At 61.6% G+C, this 18,117-nt stretch overlaps 4 protein-coding genes across 4 annotated transcripts; 1 reads left to right on the top strand and 3 right to left on the bottom strand.

Moving 5' to 3' along the window:
- Positions 1-475: 475 nt before the first annotated feature.
- On the top strand, positions 476-1,468 carry BXZ73DRAFT_108276 (uncharacterized protein; the record flags this gene model as incomplete). The annotated part of the gene is made up of 1 exon (XM_048017119.1): positions 476-1,468. One exon carries the CDS (start codon positions 476-478, stop codon positions 1,466-1,468), a length of 993 nt encoding a protein of 330 aa, XP_047871243.1.
- Positions 1,469-1,557: 89 nt separating this feature from the next.
- On the bottom strand, positions 1,558-3,413 carry BXZ73DRAFT_57364 (glyoxal oxidase precursor; the record flags this gene model as incomplete). The annotated part of the gene is made up of 4 exons (XM_048021572.1): positions 1,558-1,790; positions 1,856-2,661; positions 2,720-3,057; positions 3,114-3,413. The coding sequence occupies 4 exons, from the start codon at positions 3,411-3,413 to the stop codon at positions 1,558-1,560; spliced, it is 1,677 nt and encodes a 558-aa protein (XP_047871242.1).
- A 5,009-nt stretch (positions 3,414-8,422) lies between these two features.
- BXZ73DRAFT_108274 (uncharacterized protein) lies at positions 8,423-9,775 on the bottom strand (the record flags this gene model as incomplete). Its single annotated transcript, XM_048017118.1, has 1 exon — positions 8,423-9,775. One exon carries the CDS (start codon positions 9,773-9,775, stop codon positions 8,423-8,425), a length of 1,353 nt encoding a protein of 450 aa, XP_047871241.1.
- Positions 9,776-15,676: 5,901 nt separating this feature from the next.
- BXZ73DRAFT_82999 (uncharacterized protein) lies at positions 15,677-17,878 on the bottom strand (the record flags this gene model as incomplete). Its single annotated transcript, XM_048023835.1, has 2 exons — positions 15,677-15,703; positions 16,187-17,878. The coding sequence occupies 2 exons, from the start codon at positions 17,876-17,878 to the stop codon at positions 15,677-15,679; spliced, it is 1,719 nt and encodes a 572-aa protein (XP_047871240.1).
- Between the last annotated feature and the right edge of the window lie 239 nt (positions 17,879-18,117).

The raw sequence follows: 18,117 nt of genomic DNA, 5'->3' as shown, positions 1-18,117 counted from the left end.
ATATTAGTAGTAAGTACTCGAGGTGCGATTGTTTCACTCTGGAACTACCACAACCGGATTATCAAGTCAGCGACCAGAAGTTGAAACGACGCCAGACGCCTGTTGAACTCGGACGGCGATTGGGAGAGTGTGATGATTCCCAGCTCAAGCCGCCCTCCAGCGACCCCGGGAGCCGGACGCCACTGAGGGCAGCAACGGCCAGCACTCTCCAACGAATAATTCTGCACCTGTGTGTTCAGCCGTATGCGCAGAAGAGAATACGGGGGAACACGTGTGTGTGGGCAATCAGGTCGCAAGGCACCGCGGGGCGTGCTGATGTGATTGGGACCCACAACGGAGCGTGTGCCGCTTCCATCCACGCGCAGTCCGATATCGATAAAGCCCCGTCCGAGGGCCGCATCCCATCTAATTCCCCATCCCGTCTTCTCCCCCGCCTACCACCTCTTCCGCGCGGGCGCAGCAGTCCCCTCCGACCATGGCGGCTCCGCCAGCGTACTACTTCCCTGCAGGCGCACCGCCATACTACTTCTCCATCCCGATGGTTTACGCGCCGGTGCCGTGCGCCCAGACCTCCGCCGCCGGTGCCGCCTACGGCCGCCCACCATGGGAGGAGCGGGAGAGAGAGGTCGCGAGGCAGCAGGAAATGCAGCGGATACAGCAAGCTCAACAACAACAGTGGACGGCCTCGCGCGGCCCCGTGCCCCTCCCCGGATTCGCCCCTGCCTACTGGGGCAACGTTCCCCTCACCCCCGCCACCGTGCTCACGCCCACGCCCACGGCACCCGTCCACACATCCGCCGGACGGCCGCGTCCACTGGACACTCCGCGTCGCGCGCAGACCCCGCATCGAGCGCAGACTCCGCGCCCTCCGCCAGCTCTGCGCCCGCCGTCGACTCCGCACCCGCCGCCCGTGCAGCTGTGCAAGGACAGGGCCGTGCGCATCGATCCGCTGCTCGCGTTCCCGCACCACCACCCCAACCGGCCGGGAAAACTGCACTGGGACATGATGCACCCGCCGTCGGCGGCGTGGGTGCGCAAGACCTGGGGGCGGATCCCCGCGGAGAGGCTGGAGTGCGCCGCGATCGCGCTGCAGGACAGGACGGACGTCCATCTGAGGGTCTTCGTGCTCGTCTTCCCCGACGCGCCGGCGTGCGCGGTGCGCGTGCGGAGGACGGACGGGCGGAGCGTCGGCGTCGGGGACTTGATGGACGCGCTGTATGTCAAGCTGCAGCAGGAGGTCTCTACCCAGGAGGAACTCTACATCAAGCAGTACTTGGGCGCGGTGGAGAAGGCGAGGCACGAGCGATTGAAACGCTACAAGTATCCGCAATCGCGGAGGCCGATCAAGATTGATTACTTGGGGAAGGATCGCATGTTCATGGGGATCCGGAAGGCGCTGAAGTGGGAGACGCCGCGGGAGTTTGCACAGGAGGATGTCTTCATCGTCGAAACCGACGAGTGCGAGTGATGAAGGATGCTGGAAACACGCACGGGGAAGAAGAACCTGTAACACTAGCTTTCAATCGTAATCCCTACTACACTCACTCGTCGTAGCCTCTACTCGAGCGTCGGCGGGGAGTTACCGCTGCCAACCATGACCCACGCGCCCTCGCTCGTGACGTCGTCGATGGTCAGGAAGATGGTCGCTGGACCAGGAGGGTAGACGCGACCGTTGGGCGGCGTGACGAAGGTGAGTGACTTGCCGTTGGGCGCGATCTTCGCGTCCATGAAGACGAGGCGCGCGCTCGAGTGGAACGCGTGGCTGGAGAAGCCCAGGTCCATGAGCGAGACTACCACGCTCTCGTCAGCTCTCTGTGCACTGTGATCCGCGCGATCAGCCAGCAACAAGACGCACCTTGAATGTTCGACCCAGCGCGGCGGAGCGCGGCCGGCACCGAGATCGGGACGGTGATAGTCTTGCCGAACCCGATCTTCTCGGGCATGCTCAGGATCCGCGGCCGCGCCACATTCATGAACGGCGGGTCGAGGGTCTGGATCCGGAACTCGCTCGGGAACTTGATGCCCGGCGCTGCCAACGTTGTGTTCGGGTTCGGGTTGCTGCCAGCGATGAGGAAGTTGCCCTGTGGGGTAAGCGTGACGGAGGAGTGGTAGACGCGCGCGATGCCCGAGTTCGGCATGCCCTTGTTCGAGATGCGATGGCCGAGGGGGAGGTCCGGGGTGTAGAGCGAGGGCACGAGCACGGCGTCGTCGGCGTTCGCGTTGCCAACGGGGTCCGAGACCGACCCGATCGCTGCGAAGCCGGTGCCGGCGCCGTTGATGATGAGCACCTGGCCGTTCGGGAGATGGACGAGCTCGGGCATAGTGCGGTTTTCGAGCATATGCTCGACCTGCCAGCCGGCGGCTATGCCCTCCTTGGTGAGCGTGATGCGCGAGCACTGCGACGTGGCGGGCATATGAGCGTTGAGTGCCGTGGAGGGGATGCCGTCGGGGTCGACGGCGGAGCCGCCGCAGACGAGGACCTCGGGGGTGTAGTCGGGAGGAGAGAGTGGGAGAAGGATTGCGGAGCCATCAATGGGGTTCGTGACGCGAACGTTGTTAGGGATGTCCGGGAGGATGGTCTCGGTTTGGGCCTCGATATCGTAAATGATGGACTGATTGTTAGCGACCATGAAGACCTTTCCGTCGGGAAGAGCGAAGATGCTAAGAGCGCGCGTAGTCAGCGCAACGGTGAAGGTCGATTTCCTCCAGTGACACTCACCGAGGGAACAGGTTCGCGGGGAGACTGCGCTTCAAGAACTCGGACGGGCGGGGTGTGTCCTCCTTGGGCGGGAAGAATTCGAAAGAGAGCGCGGGGTCTGTGTTGAAGAAAGGCGTGTCCTCGTGCATGCCTCCGACAATTAGGAGACTGCCGTCGAAGATACGGGCGGAGGAGGGATACCAGCGGGTCTCGAGGAGGTGAAGCGTCGCTGGATCTTCGAACAGCGTGCAGCCTTCTCCGGTGGGCGATGCGCAGGGCTCGAAGATTCGGAGCGCCTGCGTCCCGTTCAGGATACCAGGGTTTCCTACGAAACCGTCCGGGTCTCCCCCCAGACTGACCTAGACGTTGTAGTGGTGATTAGTATCGTGTATGGTGCGGCCAAACGCGCACACACCATGGATCCGTTGCTGAGCAGCGCACCGCTGGCACAGAACGAGTTGGAAAGCACATCGAGGGGGGTGACGGTCTCAGTCTCGAGGTTGTACAAGGCTCCCCAGGCGGAATGGCCGTTGATCTGGAGGGGGTCGTTTGAGGCACGGTCGAACCAGATGACAAGGGTCGGCGAGACGACGATAGCTTCAAGTGCGACGATTCCGGAAGTGACGTTCTTCAGGTCGAAGCTCCAACCTGGAGCGGCCGGGACCGCATAGGCGGACAGGAAGAGGGGGAGAAGCGCGAGGAGAGAAGACTTCATCTAGTCAGTGCTCAATGCGTATTTCGCGTTCGCGAGGCTTTGCGAGGCGATCGTCGTCCCTTTTGTACCCTGATACAAGGCGCTCTAAATCAGTTTTTGTGGACGGCGATGTGGGAGAAACTGCGCACGATTGAGGCACCTTCGGCTTGACCGTGAGCTGAAGACTGAGTGGAATCTCGTACAGCGAGGGGAGAATGACTGGGAGAAATGAGTGCATGGGCGGCCTTGAACGAGCACATGGTTCGGTTGAACTACACGCGAAGAGACTCGTGGGATACGTGGCCCCGTAGGAGGACGAACGAACGACGAGCGTGGCTATTGAACGGGATGTAGCAGTGGACCGCAATAATAGCTCGAGCTTGGCAGTTCCCATAACATGGTGTCATCATGGGAAAGCTCAACGATGCTGTTGGCTGCCGTCAGTGGCGGTTGCGTGCTTATTCGCGAAGACCAAACATACCACTTCTTATTTAGGCTACAAGGCTAGCTATATGCGCGCACATTTCTTGAAGCTGCACATAATATCTACTTCACGAAATTGAACCGTGTGGTAATGCCCAGATGAGTTCATGGGACGCTTGAGAACGCCCCGATGCCCCAGTTCCCAAGAAACGGAAGACTTACGCGCGAGGTGTGCGTGAGAAACGTGGAAGGCGTCGGCGGCCGTGATTCGGGAACATGGAGTAGCAGGTATTGTGTCATATGGGTGGGAGACGATGAATGGAAGACGACGACGAGGTGGATGTGAGAGGGCGAATTCGAGGAAGGTGCCAGCGTCAGCAAATTTCACACCTGAAACGTTCCCTGGATCACGTGTTTGTGACCAGACGCGGTGCTGGTCACGCAGGCGGCCGTGTGTGCCAATAAGTAGCTCGAGCACTCCAGATGAAATCATCACTCGACGCTTTGACTCTTGAACGCTGCGATCTTGCATCTTTTACAAATTAAAGCTCATGAAGCGAAACTACAGGTACTTAGACTCAATTCAGATCGTTCGCCTCGAACCAAAGGTGTCGAAGCCATACAGATAGCAGGCTCGCAATGATTTCTGAGAACATTTTATCCTACACGGGTGGCCTACTTCATGGCTATGTTATCACCTCACCCCGTCTACTGTCGTGCTCCCAAATCTACCAACACCACGCCCTGATCTGCGCACTGTCTGAGTCCTCGAAACGTCGACAACCCGTCCGGGTACAAATCGATGAGCCGCACCACGTTCAGCGCCTCGTCCGCCGCTCCATGAAACCTCTCCGCCCGTCTGCGCGCCGCCCGCTCCCGCCGTACGCGGTCCAAGGGCACCGGCAGCCCAGGCGCATACAGAGTCTGCGACACCGTGTTCACGACGTCCCCCACTGTGAGCGGCCCTGCATCCCGGGAAACGCACTCGACGGCGATAAGGTCCGTCGTGTCCGCGGTAGGGCAGAAGATCAGGCGGCACGTCTGTCGCCCTGACGTGAACGCAGGCACGTCGAAAGGGATGCCGTAGGGCCCGGGCCAGGTCGACGCGCGGAGGTCCCATGTCAATGGGAAGGGGAGGAAGATAGCGGCGATATCGGATCTAAAGTGCGCGGCGCGAGGGAGGCGATGAACGCCTGGACCTGGACCAGAGCGTGGCGGATAGGGTGTGGGATCATGTGCTCCGGTGCGGAAGGCTCGTGGTGGGGGAAAGCCCAGCTGGCGGGGGAGACTCGGACGCCACCGCCAAGTCCGGCTGTGCGTCGGGTGTGCATGTCTGACGAGCTGACCGGGGTTCCTGGAGAGGCTGTGGGATAGAGCACCAGTCCAAGAGCGTTTGAGCGGCTGGGGGGGTGGTGGCGGTCTACTAGGGCGCCACGCGCACTGGTCTCGTGGATATTCACGGCGTCCCCGCCGCCAGGGTCGCTCACATTCCTTGAGATCTCCGGGAGTGCAGGAAGCGGTAGGTCGCTTTGGAAGGGTGGGGCGCTGCGGGCGCTGCGGTGGAGACCCATAGTGATCGGGGGATCGAGCGGCTGGTACAAATGGAACGGGTCCGTAGGGAATATCGTCTGTGATTAGGGTCGGTATGGGATCGAGATAAGGCAGGGTAAAAGGACGATGGTATGTCGGGCCCGGTGGAGATGCTCGGGACAGATCGCCACAGAGAGGTGCTGGGGATGCGCTTCTATGATGGTGCGCTCTGTGGACAGTAGATCCTCTTTATGTGCTTTAATATGGGCGAGGAAAGCGCCCGGATGTGAGCAAAGAATGCGTCCTTCGAGAAATTCGGACTTACGGAGGGGTATGTCCGCGTATTACTGTATCAAAGTCTATCGAGGTGGCGCCTGGTACGTAGTGGTGTGAACTCGATCGGACATTGCGGACGGTGAAGCCGTTGGATCCGGGAGAAATCACATTACAGTTCAGCGCGCATCTCATCCAGGGTGTGAACTTTGTTGAGCCATCTTGATCGGGGGCTCAGCTCTTGCGGTATCGATACGACCCACATGATACATCCACGCCGAGATCTCGGGAGCGCCGGGACGCTGCCTCGATGAATTGGACCTGGAGCGTGTTCTGCAGCATCGTCAGCACTACGGTGGGCCCGGCCTTAATTTTCATGGCGCCTAGATTACATATACGTCTAGGTGACGGAAAAGGCCACACCATTCGACGTTCCCGCACCAGCCGGAGGTCACAGGAGTAGCGACCAAACGCGCCTATCTGCCAGAGGTATATGTCCGGCGCGGGCGCCGTCATAAGTATGCCGTCGAAGCTTAGGTCACGCGTCCGCGCCAATGAACTACACGCCTTCAATCAGTCCCGTTGCAGAACTACAGCCCAGAAGCTCACCTCGAGGTCCCCAAAAGAGCTAGTGCTGCAAAGTGCTTGAACGGCACGGATATACGGCGCCATGACACGTGTATGTCATGTATTTGAGTTACGTCCGTACCTCTACGCCAACATGCGGGTGTGAGGAAGCGCAGACTTCGCAGGTCACGACGGCAAACCAGCGACAGTGGAACGCGCAAAGACGAGCCGTGTAGGCGTGATCGCCTTCGAGGCGGAAACGTGGATTTTTGGAGCGGGCAAAGCCATGCTCACTTTGACGTCGAGAGCAAGGATCAGCGGTGGGCGAGCACACAAAATGAAATCTTGGTTTCCTCCTGAAATGCACTGTACTATAGTTAGGGTGGCATCGGGGCTCCTTTCAGAGCGATGGGCGCACATGTGACGGCGGGGGCCGAGACCAGGCTCAAGGAACGAGCTGCGCAACGTTCCGGTGGGGGACGGCGGGCGTCCCTGGGCGCCGCACGAACGCGGCGTGGTTGTCGGGCTGCCAGAAGTCGCCGATGTGCACTGGGGTCGGGATCGTCGAGGAACTCTGATTTCTATGATTATAGCCGTCGAAGAAGGCAGGAGAGTTCAAACTGTTGTAATGATCGCCAGGCGGAAGCATGTAGGTTTGAAAATTTCGGTTAGGAGATATCAAAGTGCGGGATTATGCTGACGTACTGAAGAGGGCACGTATCCCAGATCCGTAGCCTGCGAGTCGTTCGCCAAGACGGAGCAGCCAGCGTGTGCGGGTATGGGGCGCCTTCACACGAACGGACTCAGCTTCATTCGTGCAGCCCAAGGGGAGCTTCATATTACTCACCAAAAACGTCGCGCGCACCCACCAGCCCCACTTGCATCCCCCTTCGAACGCCTTTCTCAGTCGGCCCTGTCCACGTGTCAGCGCCATTCCCGCGGGACACGGAGAGACCTAACCTTGAACTTGAAGCTTGAAGCTTTACCTTGAACTTTTGAACCTTCGCAGTCTGAACCTTCGGGACTGCGAGGCCAGCGCATGTCCGGCCGCGCTGGTCCGGACTCCGGGTTCCGAGCTCCGGGCGCGCAGCAATGCATATCGACGGAGCGCGGTACGACCGTCGGGACGCTGTGGGGCGTATGTGGGCCCTTGTTATACCAAGAAGGTCTCACGGAGAGCGGAGAAGAAGTCGGGCGCCGCTGCCTGCGCACGCTGGGCGGCATTAAGGTGATCGGCGGCTTCTAGCCTCCGGTCGTCGCGAGGTTGGTGAACATGTGGAACAGGCGTGTTTGTGGTTTGTTTCTATCCTTATTCCCTGCACGCGCGCATATGGAAGAATGAAGAGAGTCGGAATGAAAATGCGCACCGGCAGGACAGTCAATGTGCACATGTACGCACCTAGCAGAACGCGTGGTACTCCCAAACACTTCTTGGAAGGGCTAGTCAGAAGCGCCGGCCACATACAGATGTGAAGCTGGAGTATCACACGAGGATGAAGGATCGCGTCATGGTGGTAAGGAGGCAAGTCACCATCCAGAACTAACGCCAGCGCGGCGCGCGCGATGCCTTTCAGCGCTTAGATTTCCGTTTTTGTCACAGTTTGTGGAGGGGACGGGGGTCGATGCACAAGAACGCAGAACAACAAGCGGAGACAAGGTCCGTGCTACTAACCATGGAAATGCACAAAAAGATGTCGAAAAAGACCGCGAAACAGGGAAAGTCGGCATATAGAACCTGCGCTCCCCGATTATATGACGCGCGATATCTCTAACATTCGGCTTTCCTACTGGTACATACAACGATACCGGTATCTGCATACGGGGGTGATAAAAACAACACAATCGGTCCGTAAGGAAGAGGGGATGGGGGATCTGGGCAATAGGGAGATACAATCCAAGGAGCACGCGCAGCTAGCAGTACTGGGAGCTCGAGTCTCTACAATACGGTGTGTAGAGTACTTGCTTGTCGGTAGATGGTAAGAATACTCTAAGGGTGTAGCACAGTGAGCACTGCACGGCATTAAACAGACGGCACCGGGATGGGGTCTCCGAGACTACGATACAACGGAGCGGGTATACAATGAGCGTGACGGGCGGTCGTGTCGAGTCGTCAAAGAAGGCAGAAATCCGAGTCATAAGAGCAGCCAAGCCGAGGCTGGCCCGTCCGACACATCCCTAAACGGAACGGAAAGCAAATAAGCCTCCGGACACAGATCGAGACCCCGGACCCACATACCTCAATCCGGCGACGGCCTCCCCAGGATGACGAGCACCTCCCCCGCCTTGCCCGTCGTCGTCAGCCCGAGGAGCGCAGCCTCGCCCCGCGCGTACCAGTCCACATTGACCATCTTCTGTCTCCGCCCATCCTCCCTCCCGCCCAACCGGGACGGCCGCTCCTCGACCGCGCGCTCGTAGCGCCAGCTCCCCGTGGGCTCGTCCGCGGCGAGCCACCGCGTGTCCTCGTACATCTTCCGGCCGATTGCGGCGAGCACGTCCCGCACGGCGAGCGGCGCGCCGTCCCCGCGCCGCGCGGTGCACGAGAACGCGGTCCCGCCCTCCTCGTCCGCGCTCCGCGTCGCCAGCGTCCACCGGGGGTTGAACCGGAGCCTGAGCTCCGCGCGTCCGCCGCCGGTGAACGCGCGCCCGTCGAGGTGCCGTCCGGACTTGGGGGGCGCGTCGGCCGCGCGGAGGTCCCACGCGGCGTAGGTCTGGAAGTCGCGCAGGACGTCCGCGAGCGCGGGCTTCCCGTCGTCCTTCGCGGGGGCTTCGGGGGACGACGGCGGCGTCCCGGAGGAGAGCCTCTGCGGCTTGACGAAGAGGAACGAGTCTGCGGATCCGGAGGAGCGGTGCCCGCTGTGCCCGCTGGCCGGCGAGCCCCCGCGCTCGGCCTTCGGTGGGGTGGTCATGCGCGTGTGTGCGTCGGGGCGAGTCTCCGCCGGCGGGATGGGCGGCGGAAGGCGCGAGCGAGGGGGCGTGCGGGAGACGTGGGAGTCGGTGATGTCAAGGCCAGCGAGCGCGGCTCCGAGGTCGGCGTCAGCGGGGGGATGAGCGCCGGCGTCCTGTCGGCGCGCGGGGGCGACCGAGGAGGCGGAATCGGCGGCGGGGATGCGGGGTAAGGCGCGCGGCCGTGGTGCAGCGACATGGCCTTCTTGATCGCGGGCGGGCACAGAGCCATGGCTCTGACCGCGGGCAGTGGCGTCGTCCGACGTGGGCGCGCTGGAGTCATAGTTTGCGTTGTGCGCAGTCGGGTTGATGGGGCGCGCAACGCTGCCGTGCGACCCGCGGCGCGCACCGCGCGGTGGTGAGCCCTCACTAGGATACAACGCGACGGGACGAAGGAGGGGAGTGACTTCAGGGAGGGGGATCGGGCGGAGGGGGAGTAGCTCAGCGGGCGGGGCGACCGCAGGGAGTGTCTGTTGGGCGATCGCGGGGGGAGCCTGTGTGCCCTGAAACGGCGGGTAGTACTCTGGGACTTGGTCAGAGAAGCGCACATAGCTACTCGAGCGTGTGCGGCCAGACCGCGGCGCAGCATTCGGCGACGTCGCAAGCGGACGCGCGCCGGGCGGGAGGTGGTGGGAGTTGTAGGACATGGCGCACTAGCGTCCTAGTAGCGGGCAATGATGAGAGGATGAGAAGCGTGCAATGGGGTATCGTAGATGAATGACTCTACTGTTCCGCCACGCCCTCTTATACTGTCGGGGGCTCTGCTACCTTCCTTTTTCGATATGACGGTCGAGTGCACGGCATACCCCCGTCACATTCCTCTTTCGGACGGCGGCGGGCGCGCATACCACATGCACGAAAAGCTGACGAGTCAGAGAAGAACGACTGCGTCGAACCACACTATAATGTGAGCTGGACGTGTATGCAGTGATTCCAGTGACTGGCAGGAGCGTAGGTCTTCCGGGATAGGTCTCCAGCAGGGGTGGGGGCTACGCAGCCGGAGTGCGCTGGGCAGGCGCCTGTTCTCGGGAGGACCCGGTTCCAAATATGTCCGTGCTGGAGATGAACGCAAGCGGGAATGTGGAAGACCAGAAGCTTAAGCAGCTGTAACGGGAGCAGATCTGGGTCAGCGCATGTCATTCTCCACAGGACAATGGGGCCAGAAACAAAAGCTCCAAATCGCTCCGTGGCGCGCGTTCGGAACGGCAGGAGCACGACAGTGTCCCGCGAGTCTCGCTATCCTACATCAGTCCACTCACATGCACTAGTCAAAATATGCCTTGCGCGGCCACAGAGTGGGCCGAGGGACTAACAGCAGTGCACCGGTGTCCGGCTGTGTGATAGCGATGCACCATGAACCCAAAAACTCAGCCATGCATAGTTCAAGTGGACGCCTATCCGTAACGCTAGGTCGCTCGGATTCCCGCTCGATCACACTGGACGCGATGGGATCTGAACTCCGACTGTTTAGCCGAGCTCGGCTATGGCTGGAGAGGGGGTCGCACCCCCTCTCCAGACTCATTTTTCAGACTCCGAAGATACCCGAAGCTAAGCGACAGTGATCGGGAGCGGTCTGACCGGCCCTCGCGTTATGGATGGGCGTCCAGTGTCGGCGAGGCTGACAAGAGCGTATGCATGACGCGTTTGTGTGCTGGGACAATGGAGATTCTTCTCGAAATCCCGTCCCGCCTTGGCAGATTGTGGTCGACGGGTGACAGGTCTAAGACAGGACATGTCTGCTTCAGAAGGCGGTGGATTGATCATTCGTTATTTGAGTTGACCAACATGCCATTTTGAGGAGAGGACAAAACGGGCGTCCAACCACGTCCTAGCTAGGTCCTGACCACTCATAGCATGTATAATCATCAAAGCCGACGTTCTGGAGGCGCCTTCGACCACGCAGAGTGATGGCACGGATGAATGCACTCACTTTCGTGCTTCGGAGAGGGCGTACCTTCAGCTGAAGCTTCCGACAGATTCAGCATCGCTGCCTCCGCGACTCTCGTAATTACGCTCTTGAACCTGCATATAATCCAGAGCGCGGTCAGGGCTAGACCACAAAGCGGTCCAAGATCTTCGAGACATGCAGCCTGGAACGTCTTCGCGCGCGCAAGAGCACAAACCGTCTTGAGAGCAGGATGATGCTGTCTCCTCATCTTCCCTGGACGACAACACGCCCGAACGCAGGCACCCCACAACGCCGTAGACCATACCCAATCGTGGTAGAACAGTGACGGTACCGGGTCGACGGCGGGGGTAGTACCCGAGGCGCTCCAGCGTCGAACGCCGAACATTTGAGCGGCGCCTTCGAGTGCGGAGCACAGTTGTCCGACGGCGACAACGAGCTCCGAGGCGGCTCCTCCACAGGCTAGGCACTAGCGCACTGCGCAGCGAAGACGCGGGGAACTAGGGACGTGATCGAATCCGAAGAAACACGCACCTGCTGCAGCTCAGGAGAGTTTGCGCGTGGCTAGCGCCGCAAACAGCTTCGAACCAATGCCGTCGGTGCCTGTCCCGTCGCGGGAGGGCGTTGCTGCTGCGCAAGTGGACCGCTGAGAAAAAACGTCGTTCTGATACCAACGTTCATCACGACTCACCGCACTTCCCCCCTTTCCGCTCACACTCCCGCTCCAGATTCCACCAGTGGCTGCATCGGACGTGTGATCGTGCTCAGGTCCTGTCGACGAGCGCTGCCAGAGAAGAAGCTCGGGATCCACACGTGGGGAACTTGCTGCACTGCCCAAGAAGCCCCGCGAGCACAGAGAGGACGGGAGCACTGCAGACTGAACCGGGAGTATTGCGCGTCGGCGGCTCGTAGCGCGGAAAAGAGGCGAGCCACTCGTGGCTGGGGCAAGGTGGGTGGAGGAGGAGGAGGGGCAACGGTTGCAACGCAGAAAGAGGCGGCCATATTTGGCGCCGGGGCCGCCGCACGGCGGGCTCCGGATCCGGATCTTCAGGGCGAGCAGATCGGATCCTCTGCGCGATGACGAAGTCGCGCACGACGACGGCTCGAACTGCGCGAAGAACGAACGACCAGCTTTTTCCTGCGCGAGCCGACTGCGACTCTTGTACGCCTACACAACATCCGCGGAGTGCACCCAGATCAGTGGTCGCGGCGGCACGATGGACTCTGAGTGTAACGCATTGCGCGCGCAGGGGTGCCCGTAGACGTTGAGCCGTGGAACACCTCGAGATAAGTACCTCCGCACTCGACACCCGTTCCCTCGACGTCGTCCGCGACTACACGCTCGCGCACCTCCGCGAAAGGCGGAGCCGCGTCCGGCGCGCGCGGACGACTCACCCACGCGGTTGCAACGTAAAAACCCTAGCGGAAGGCCTAGGCGGGAGCAATGCACCATCCATGCCGCGTGTGCAGCGGGCGAACCGCCAGCGGACCCGCGCCTCTCCTCCTCCTCCGTACCCACCGCGCGCCACGCAGTGGCCGCCTAGGGGTCCCTGTCGTCCAAGTATGGCCGAAGCGCGCGGGGAATGGAGAGCAATGGTGGCGCGATTGCATCGGCCGTGCGCGCGCGGTGAGGCGGACCCTCCCAGCGATTGGCCTGGTCACCAAGTGCGGGTTCTGTGCAGGAGGACGATAAGAGTTGAATGGGCTCTCGCAAAGTATTCTACCACCTCCGCCACCTGGTGGACGCACATAAGGCCATGTGGGCCCGCGGCCAGAGCACATTACAATCTCGGAGAACAAGGTATGAACGCCACGGTGACCCACCACATACAATGCCATAGCACCTGCAGTCGTCGCCCAGCACGGAATCCCCCGGAACGGTGGTCTCCTTCAATCCGTAGGTGGAAGTACGTACGACCGGTTCTTCTCCAGATGCGCGTAAGTGACCTGCTTGAACGTACTCCATATGGACCGCGATCAATGAGCCAAGTAACGGGGATCCTCATTATGCTGGCGATGCGAGCGCGGAGGATGTCCACGGTGGTGAGGGTCGTCCCAGCATCAGACGCCGTGCAGACCGCGACTAACCGCCGTCGGTGCTGAGGTCGAACGCGACCGCGCAATGCGTGAGCGGAACCCCGAAGGCGGCACCGCGATCATGCTGGATATGTGCGAGGATGTCTTGACGGAGGTTACATGAGGAAAGGAAGGGCACGATGGGAGTGGACGGGACAGTGGCGAGGGCGTGCGCGGGCGCAATGTAGGGGGCTGGATGCGGTGGCCGTGAAGGACGGTGGGATGACGGGCCATGGTGGGATGACGGCTGTATGCTAGGCGGGGGGGGGAGTGTGAGACCCGCTGCGGGGAGTGGCACTTGTCGGGGTCGACGTCGCTGCGGGGATTGGGATCGCGCGCGGAGGCACGGGCGCGGTGGTGACTGGCAGTGGGGGAAATGAGCGCCGGGGCCTCGGGCTTGAGCGCGCGCGAGTCGGCGGCGGCGGACATCTTCAGCTCGTCGCAGACGAGGCGTAGGGCGGCGTGGGGGCAAGAGCCTGGACGAAGGGAGCATCTCTGGAAGGGGCGAGGACGCGCGCGGGCGGAGGAGGATCGGCGCCGACAGTCGTGGCGGGCGGAGGGCGGCGTGGCGCCCGACGGCAGCCGGGAAGGAGGCGGCGGAGGCCTGCAGGTAGGCGATGGCGGAGCACGGTGAAGCGATGGTGGCAGTCCCGAGGACGGTGGGACTCGGGAGAAGAAGGGGTGATCGCGCGATAACGGTTGGCGCCGGAGGACTGGACGGGTAGAACAGTGGAAGAGCGGAGGGCGGTGACGAGAGGGCAGGAGACGGTGTTGAGAGGGTATGATACGGTGTCGAGAGGGCAGGAGACGGTGTTGGAAGAGACAGAGGCAACTCTGGCACTCTCAGTCGCGACGACCGGCGCTGGTAAGGCAGCGTCGAAGCGTCTGCGGCCGGCGCGGTCAAACGTTCCGAGTGCGATCGCGCGATAACGGCTGGCGGCGTGGACGGTGGAACGGTGGAAGCGCGGAGGGCGGTGACGGGAGGGCAGGAGACGGTGTTGAGAGGGTAGGATACGGTGGCGGGGGAGGCAGAGGCGGCTCTGGCATCCTCAGCCGCGATGGCCGGCCCCAGTTGGGCGGCGTCGAAGGGTCTGCCGCGCATGCCCATCGATGAGCCGCGGCCCTTCATCGACATCCACGTGCGCTGCTTCGTCCACGCGGCCAATTTCGGGCCAGCTGGCCCGAGCGCCGAAGGAACAGGATGAGTATGTGAGGCGCTCAGTGGGAGCGCTTGTGTTCCTTGCGGCCGGATCGTGCGCCTGCGTCCGCACCCGCCCGGTGAGCGGGTCTGTTGTGGACGGCGGTCGGCGACCGCTTCTTGTGCCCTTGGTGGGAGAATCCTCGAGCACATGGAGACTAGGTGGATGGACAAGGCATGAACCTGAGCCCCGGAGCGAGAAACAAGCCCGGACGTCGCGTCTGAGAAACTGGCGTCGCTGACCCCGACGTCTCCGAGGGACGCACGGACACAAGCGGGGATCGAGCGGGGCCACGCGAACTTCCTGCATCGCGCTGGTCTCAAAAAACACAGTGCCTGACGCGCGGGGAATACTCGGTATCGACCCCGTGATGGAACGGGCGAGCAGTGGATGCCAAAAATCCTGCCGAGGCCCCACTCGCGCTCTCGAGCTCGCGACCACCCAGCCGAGAGCAGATCACTTGTAGTCACTACTAGTTGCCAGGATATCTAGGAAACCTTCATGTGGTGGGCACCATGCGCGATACCCGGGACTATAATGAGATGAAGATCGCGGGGCCCCGGGGGTAGATATCGAGAGCCGGGGAGTGTCGATCATCTGCATGGCCCCCGCGCGTCATACGTGGCTGCGCATGAGTGATAACGCTCGTTCCGCCCGCGCGACTCCGTGCGACGCGGAGCCTACTGTGGCCGACGTGGGCGGACCAGGCACGCGCCGGCTCGGTAGTCAAAAGGCTACATACTTAATAACCGTACGCTCACGGAAGGTTCACAGCGGAGCGCCGGGAACAATGCACGATCCCCGCGGAGGGACCGCATCCGGAATATGAACGCCGCGGCCCCGCACCCTGGGTCCCTGTGGTGCACCGTACCGCCGGGACTGAGAGTGACGGAGAATGGAGGGCGGCTGGATGCCCGCGACCCGCGCGCGGGAGCGCGGCGAGGTGGGAAATACCAGCCTTCCAGACTGAAGCGCGGGCCCGATCCGTGCTTCTAGCAGCTCGCGGGCTCGAGGTGAAGTTCCCGATCAGTGTGGTGGGCATGAGCGGGCGAGGTCTGAGATTGAGATTGGCGAAAACGCGGATCGATTGAGCACGTCGACGACGGAGTTCGGGCTGGACGAAACTGTGTGCGCACCCACACCCACGCGCGCGACTCCGTCACCTGTCGCGCTTCTCCGCCCCGGGATATGGTGTGCGTGGGCTGGGCGCCGCCGCGTGGCTACGGTCCGCCGGCGAGGAGCGATGAGAATAAGGGATTGATGTGGCCACAGGCACAACCAAGAGGTGCGCTGAGTGGGTTCATCCATCTGGCGCTCAGATCTTGTATTCTGCGCCGCCGCTACCCTCGGTGGACGATTCTGAGACCTTATGGGTCCCGCGACCACAGCTTTATCTGAAGAAAAAAAGAGGAAAGCAGTGCATACGTGCAATGCATGGGGAGGTCCGACACAGTTTCATTGAAGCGAGGCCGCCTTCCTGCTCAAGAGGGACAGGTCTAACTTCTCCTCAGCATAGGCATGTGTAGAGTCCATTCGGCGCTGGACGATGGAGTGAAACGGTTGAGATCAAAGGCTTCGGAGTGAAGGGGGGTGGAGAGGAGTGAGTGTGAGGAGTGCGTGGGGTGTGAAGGGTACTAAGCAAGTACACTCTGCAATCTCGCATACAGGCTAGTAGTACCTCCCCTCGTCGAACTCGCGTCGAATCCTCCGCCTCTCCGCCTGGAGCCTGTCGAGACACAGCATGAACGCGTCCGGCGCTATCTCCTCTGGCCTCCCCACCCACCAGCTCGTCCTCCCCGCGACCGCCCGCCGCTCCCCGTCCTCCAGGATCCCGCTCCCTTCGAGGTTGGGAACATCCGCAGCAGCGCCCCACACACCCGCTCCGTCCCGCATACCCGCATCCGCTCGCGGCGCGTCCCGCACCCCCACGCCGGCACGAGCTGCACGAGCGCGTCCTGCCCGCCGCACCCCGCCGCGCGAGCGGTACCCTCCCCCTCCGCGGCCCGCGCCTCCAGCGCGCGCGCGTCCGCCTCCGTGACGTCCGCGAGCGCGAGCGCGAGCACCTCCAGGCGCGCGCATGCCATCGCGAGGTCGGCCGCGGCGAGGAGCGAGGGGTGTGCGTCGTCCGCATCGTGCTCGTTGCCATCGTACGGGATGACGAGGCGGCGGAGGCGCGGCCACGCGCGCGCGCAGCGCACGAGATCCGCGTCAGCGAGGGAGAAGCGCCGCTCGCGCGCATGTACTTCGAGGTCCTCGAGCGCGCCGAGAGAAAGCAGGGGCTCGAGCATGGCGCAGGCCGGGAACAGCTCGAGTCTGGCGGTGCGTGCCCATCTCCAACTCGTGCTGTGGAACGAGAAGAGCAGGCAGAGGGTCCGGAGAGAGCGGCTGATGGATGGCGATGCGAGATGTTGTATGACGTTGACAGGCTCGAGATCTGAGCCGTACGACGCGTCGAGGCGGAGGGACGCGAGCGGGCAGGAGGGCGAGGTACTGAGCAGGGCTAGTGCTCGTCCGATTATCACCGCCCCACAACGTCCTATGATGAGCTCCCGGAGAGAGGGGAATATGTCTTGATCGACATCGAGGGAGATGTCCGTCTGGCGGTCTTCTTCCTCGCCGGCGTCCAGGAGGCTTACTTGGAGGAGCTCGAGTCCGGGAAGTGAGCTAAGTTGCATCAATATAACGATTCCAACTTCCCCCTTGTTTATGCAAATGGACTGCAGTGTACGGCACTGGGAAAGGGGATAGAGATCCTTGGTCGTATACTGGAGATCCGCTACGAACCGACGTATTGAAGGACATCGCGACACGATGGTAGTGATATCGGAAGGAGCTCCGGACTGATCGATACGCACAGGGTCTCCCCAGCACACCCCATGGTGAGGATGCCTGAATGTGACATTGGCAAGGGTGGGAGAGACCGCGATGCGGAGGAGGAAGTCGTAGGGGTCATCAGGAGAAGGTCGCGAGCTTCCAAGCTGGCAACACAGAACTTGCAGGTTGGGAAAGAGGGTGTGGCCTTCTGCTCGCCTGTGAAGTACCTCGAAAGAGGCCGGAGTGATTTTATACGTCAACCAGGCACTAGGTCCAGAAGATGTGAAGAACCCGAATCTGCGGATGCGAGATGCATATGATAGCATGCGCTCCCATTCTTGTAGATCGACATGATCGTCAAGCTCCTGGGGGCGAAAGAGCACGTCAAATCTCCTTGGAGAAATAAAGACACGCAGAGTTCTTACATAGGTCCTGAACTCGTACTTGGTTCGGGCCCCTCTTCTGGAGAACGCGTATTCCTGCTTTGGTGTGACCCGTAGTGCTGAGAGAAGGTGGAGGAGTGTGTACAATCCACCACAAGGCGCGGCCCATAGTTCGTCCAGAGCGGGATTAGAAAACGCTTTGCATACTCGTGCGGCCCTGGCCAACGTCGTCGACCCTTCGCCCTTGACTCCAGAGTAAGCGTCGGCGCCCCAGTAATAAGGCCACCCGTCTTGGCCTGAAATCTCGATGTTGCTGAAGACCTCGACGAGGATGTCGTATTTGAGTAGCGGGTGGTCGGAGGGGTTCAGCATGGTAGGTTACGGAGATCGCAGTGGTTGCGATGAGGGATATCGATCACCACGCGCACGCGAGCATGGCCATATCCTGTGATGTCACTATCCCACGCCCCCCAAGTACTGCCGGTGGGGTCACGACATAACTCAGCGAACGCAGCCCGCGCCGCGGCTGCGGGGAGTGCAGAAATCGGGACCTGGGGGCAGCGCAGGACGTAGCAGCCACTATCTTAGAGCGCATGCAATACTGAAATGGC

Source organism: Epithele typhae, assembly GCF_022376455.1.
Source record: "Epithele typhae strain CBS 203.58 chromosome Unknown BXZ73scaffold_151, whole genome shotgun sequence".
Taxonomy (NCBI): Eukaryota; Fungi; Basidiomycota; class Agaricomycetes; order Polyporales; family Epitheliaceae; genus Epithele; species Epithele typhae.
The sequence above is the reverse complement of the archived record's forward strand: the minus strand, read 5'-3'. Positions and strand labels throughout refer to the sequence as shown.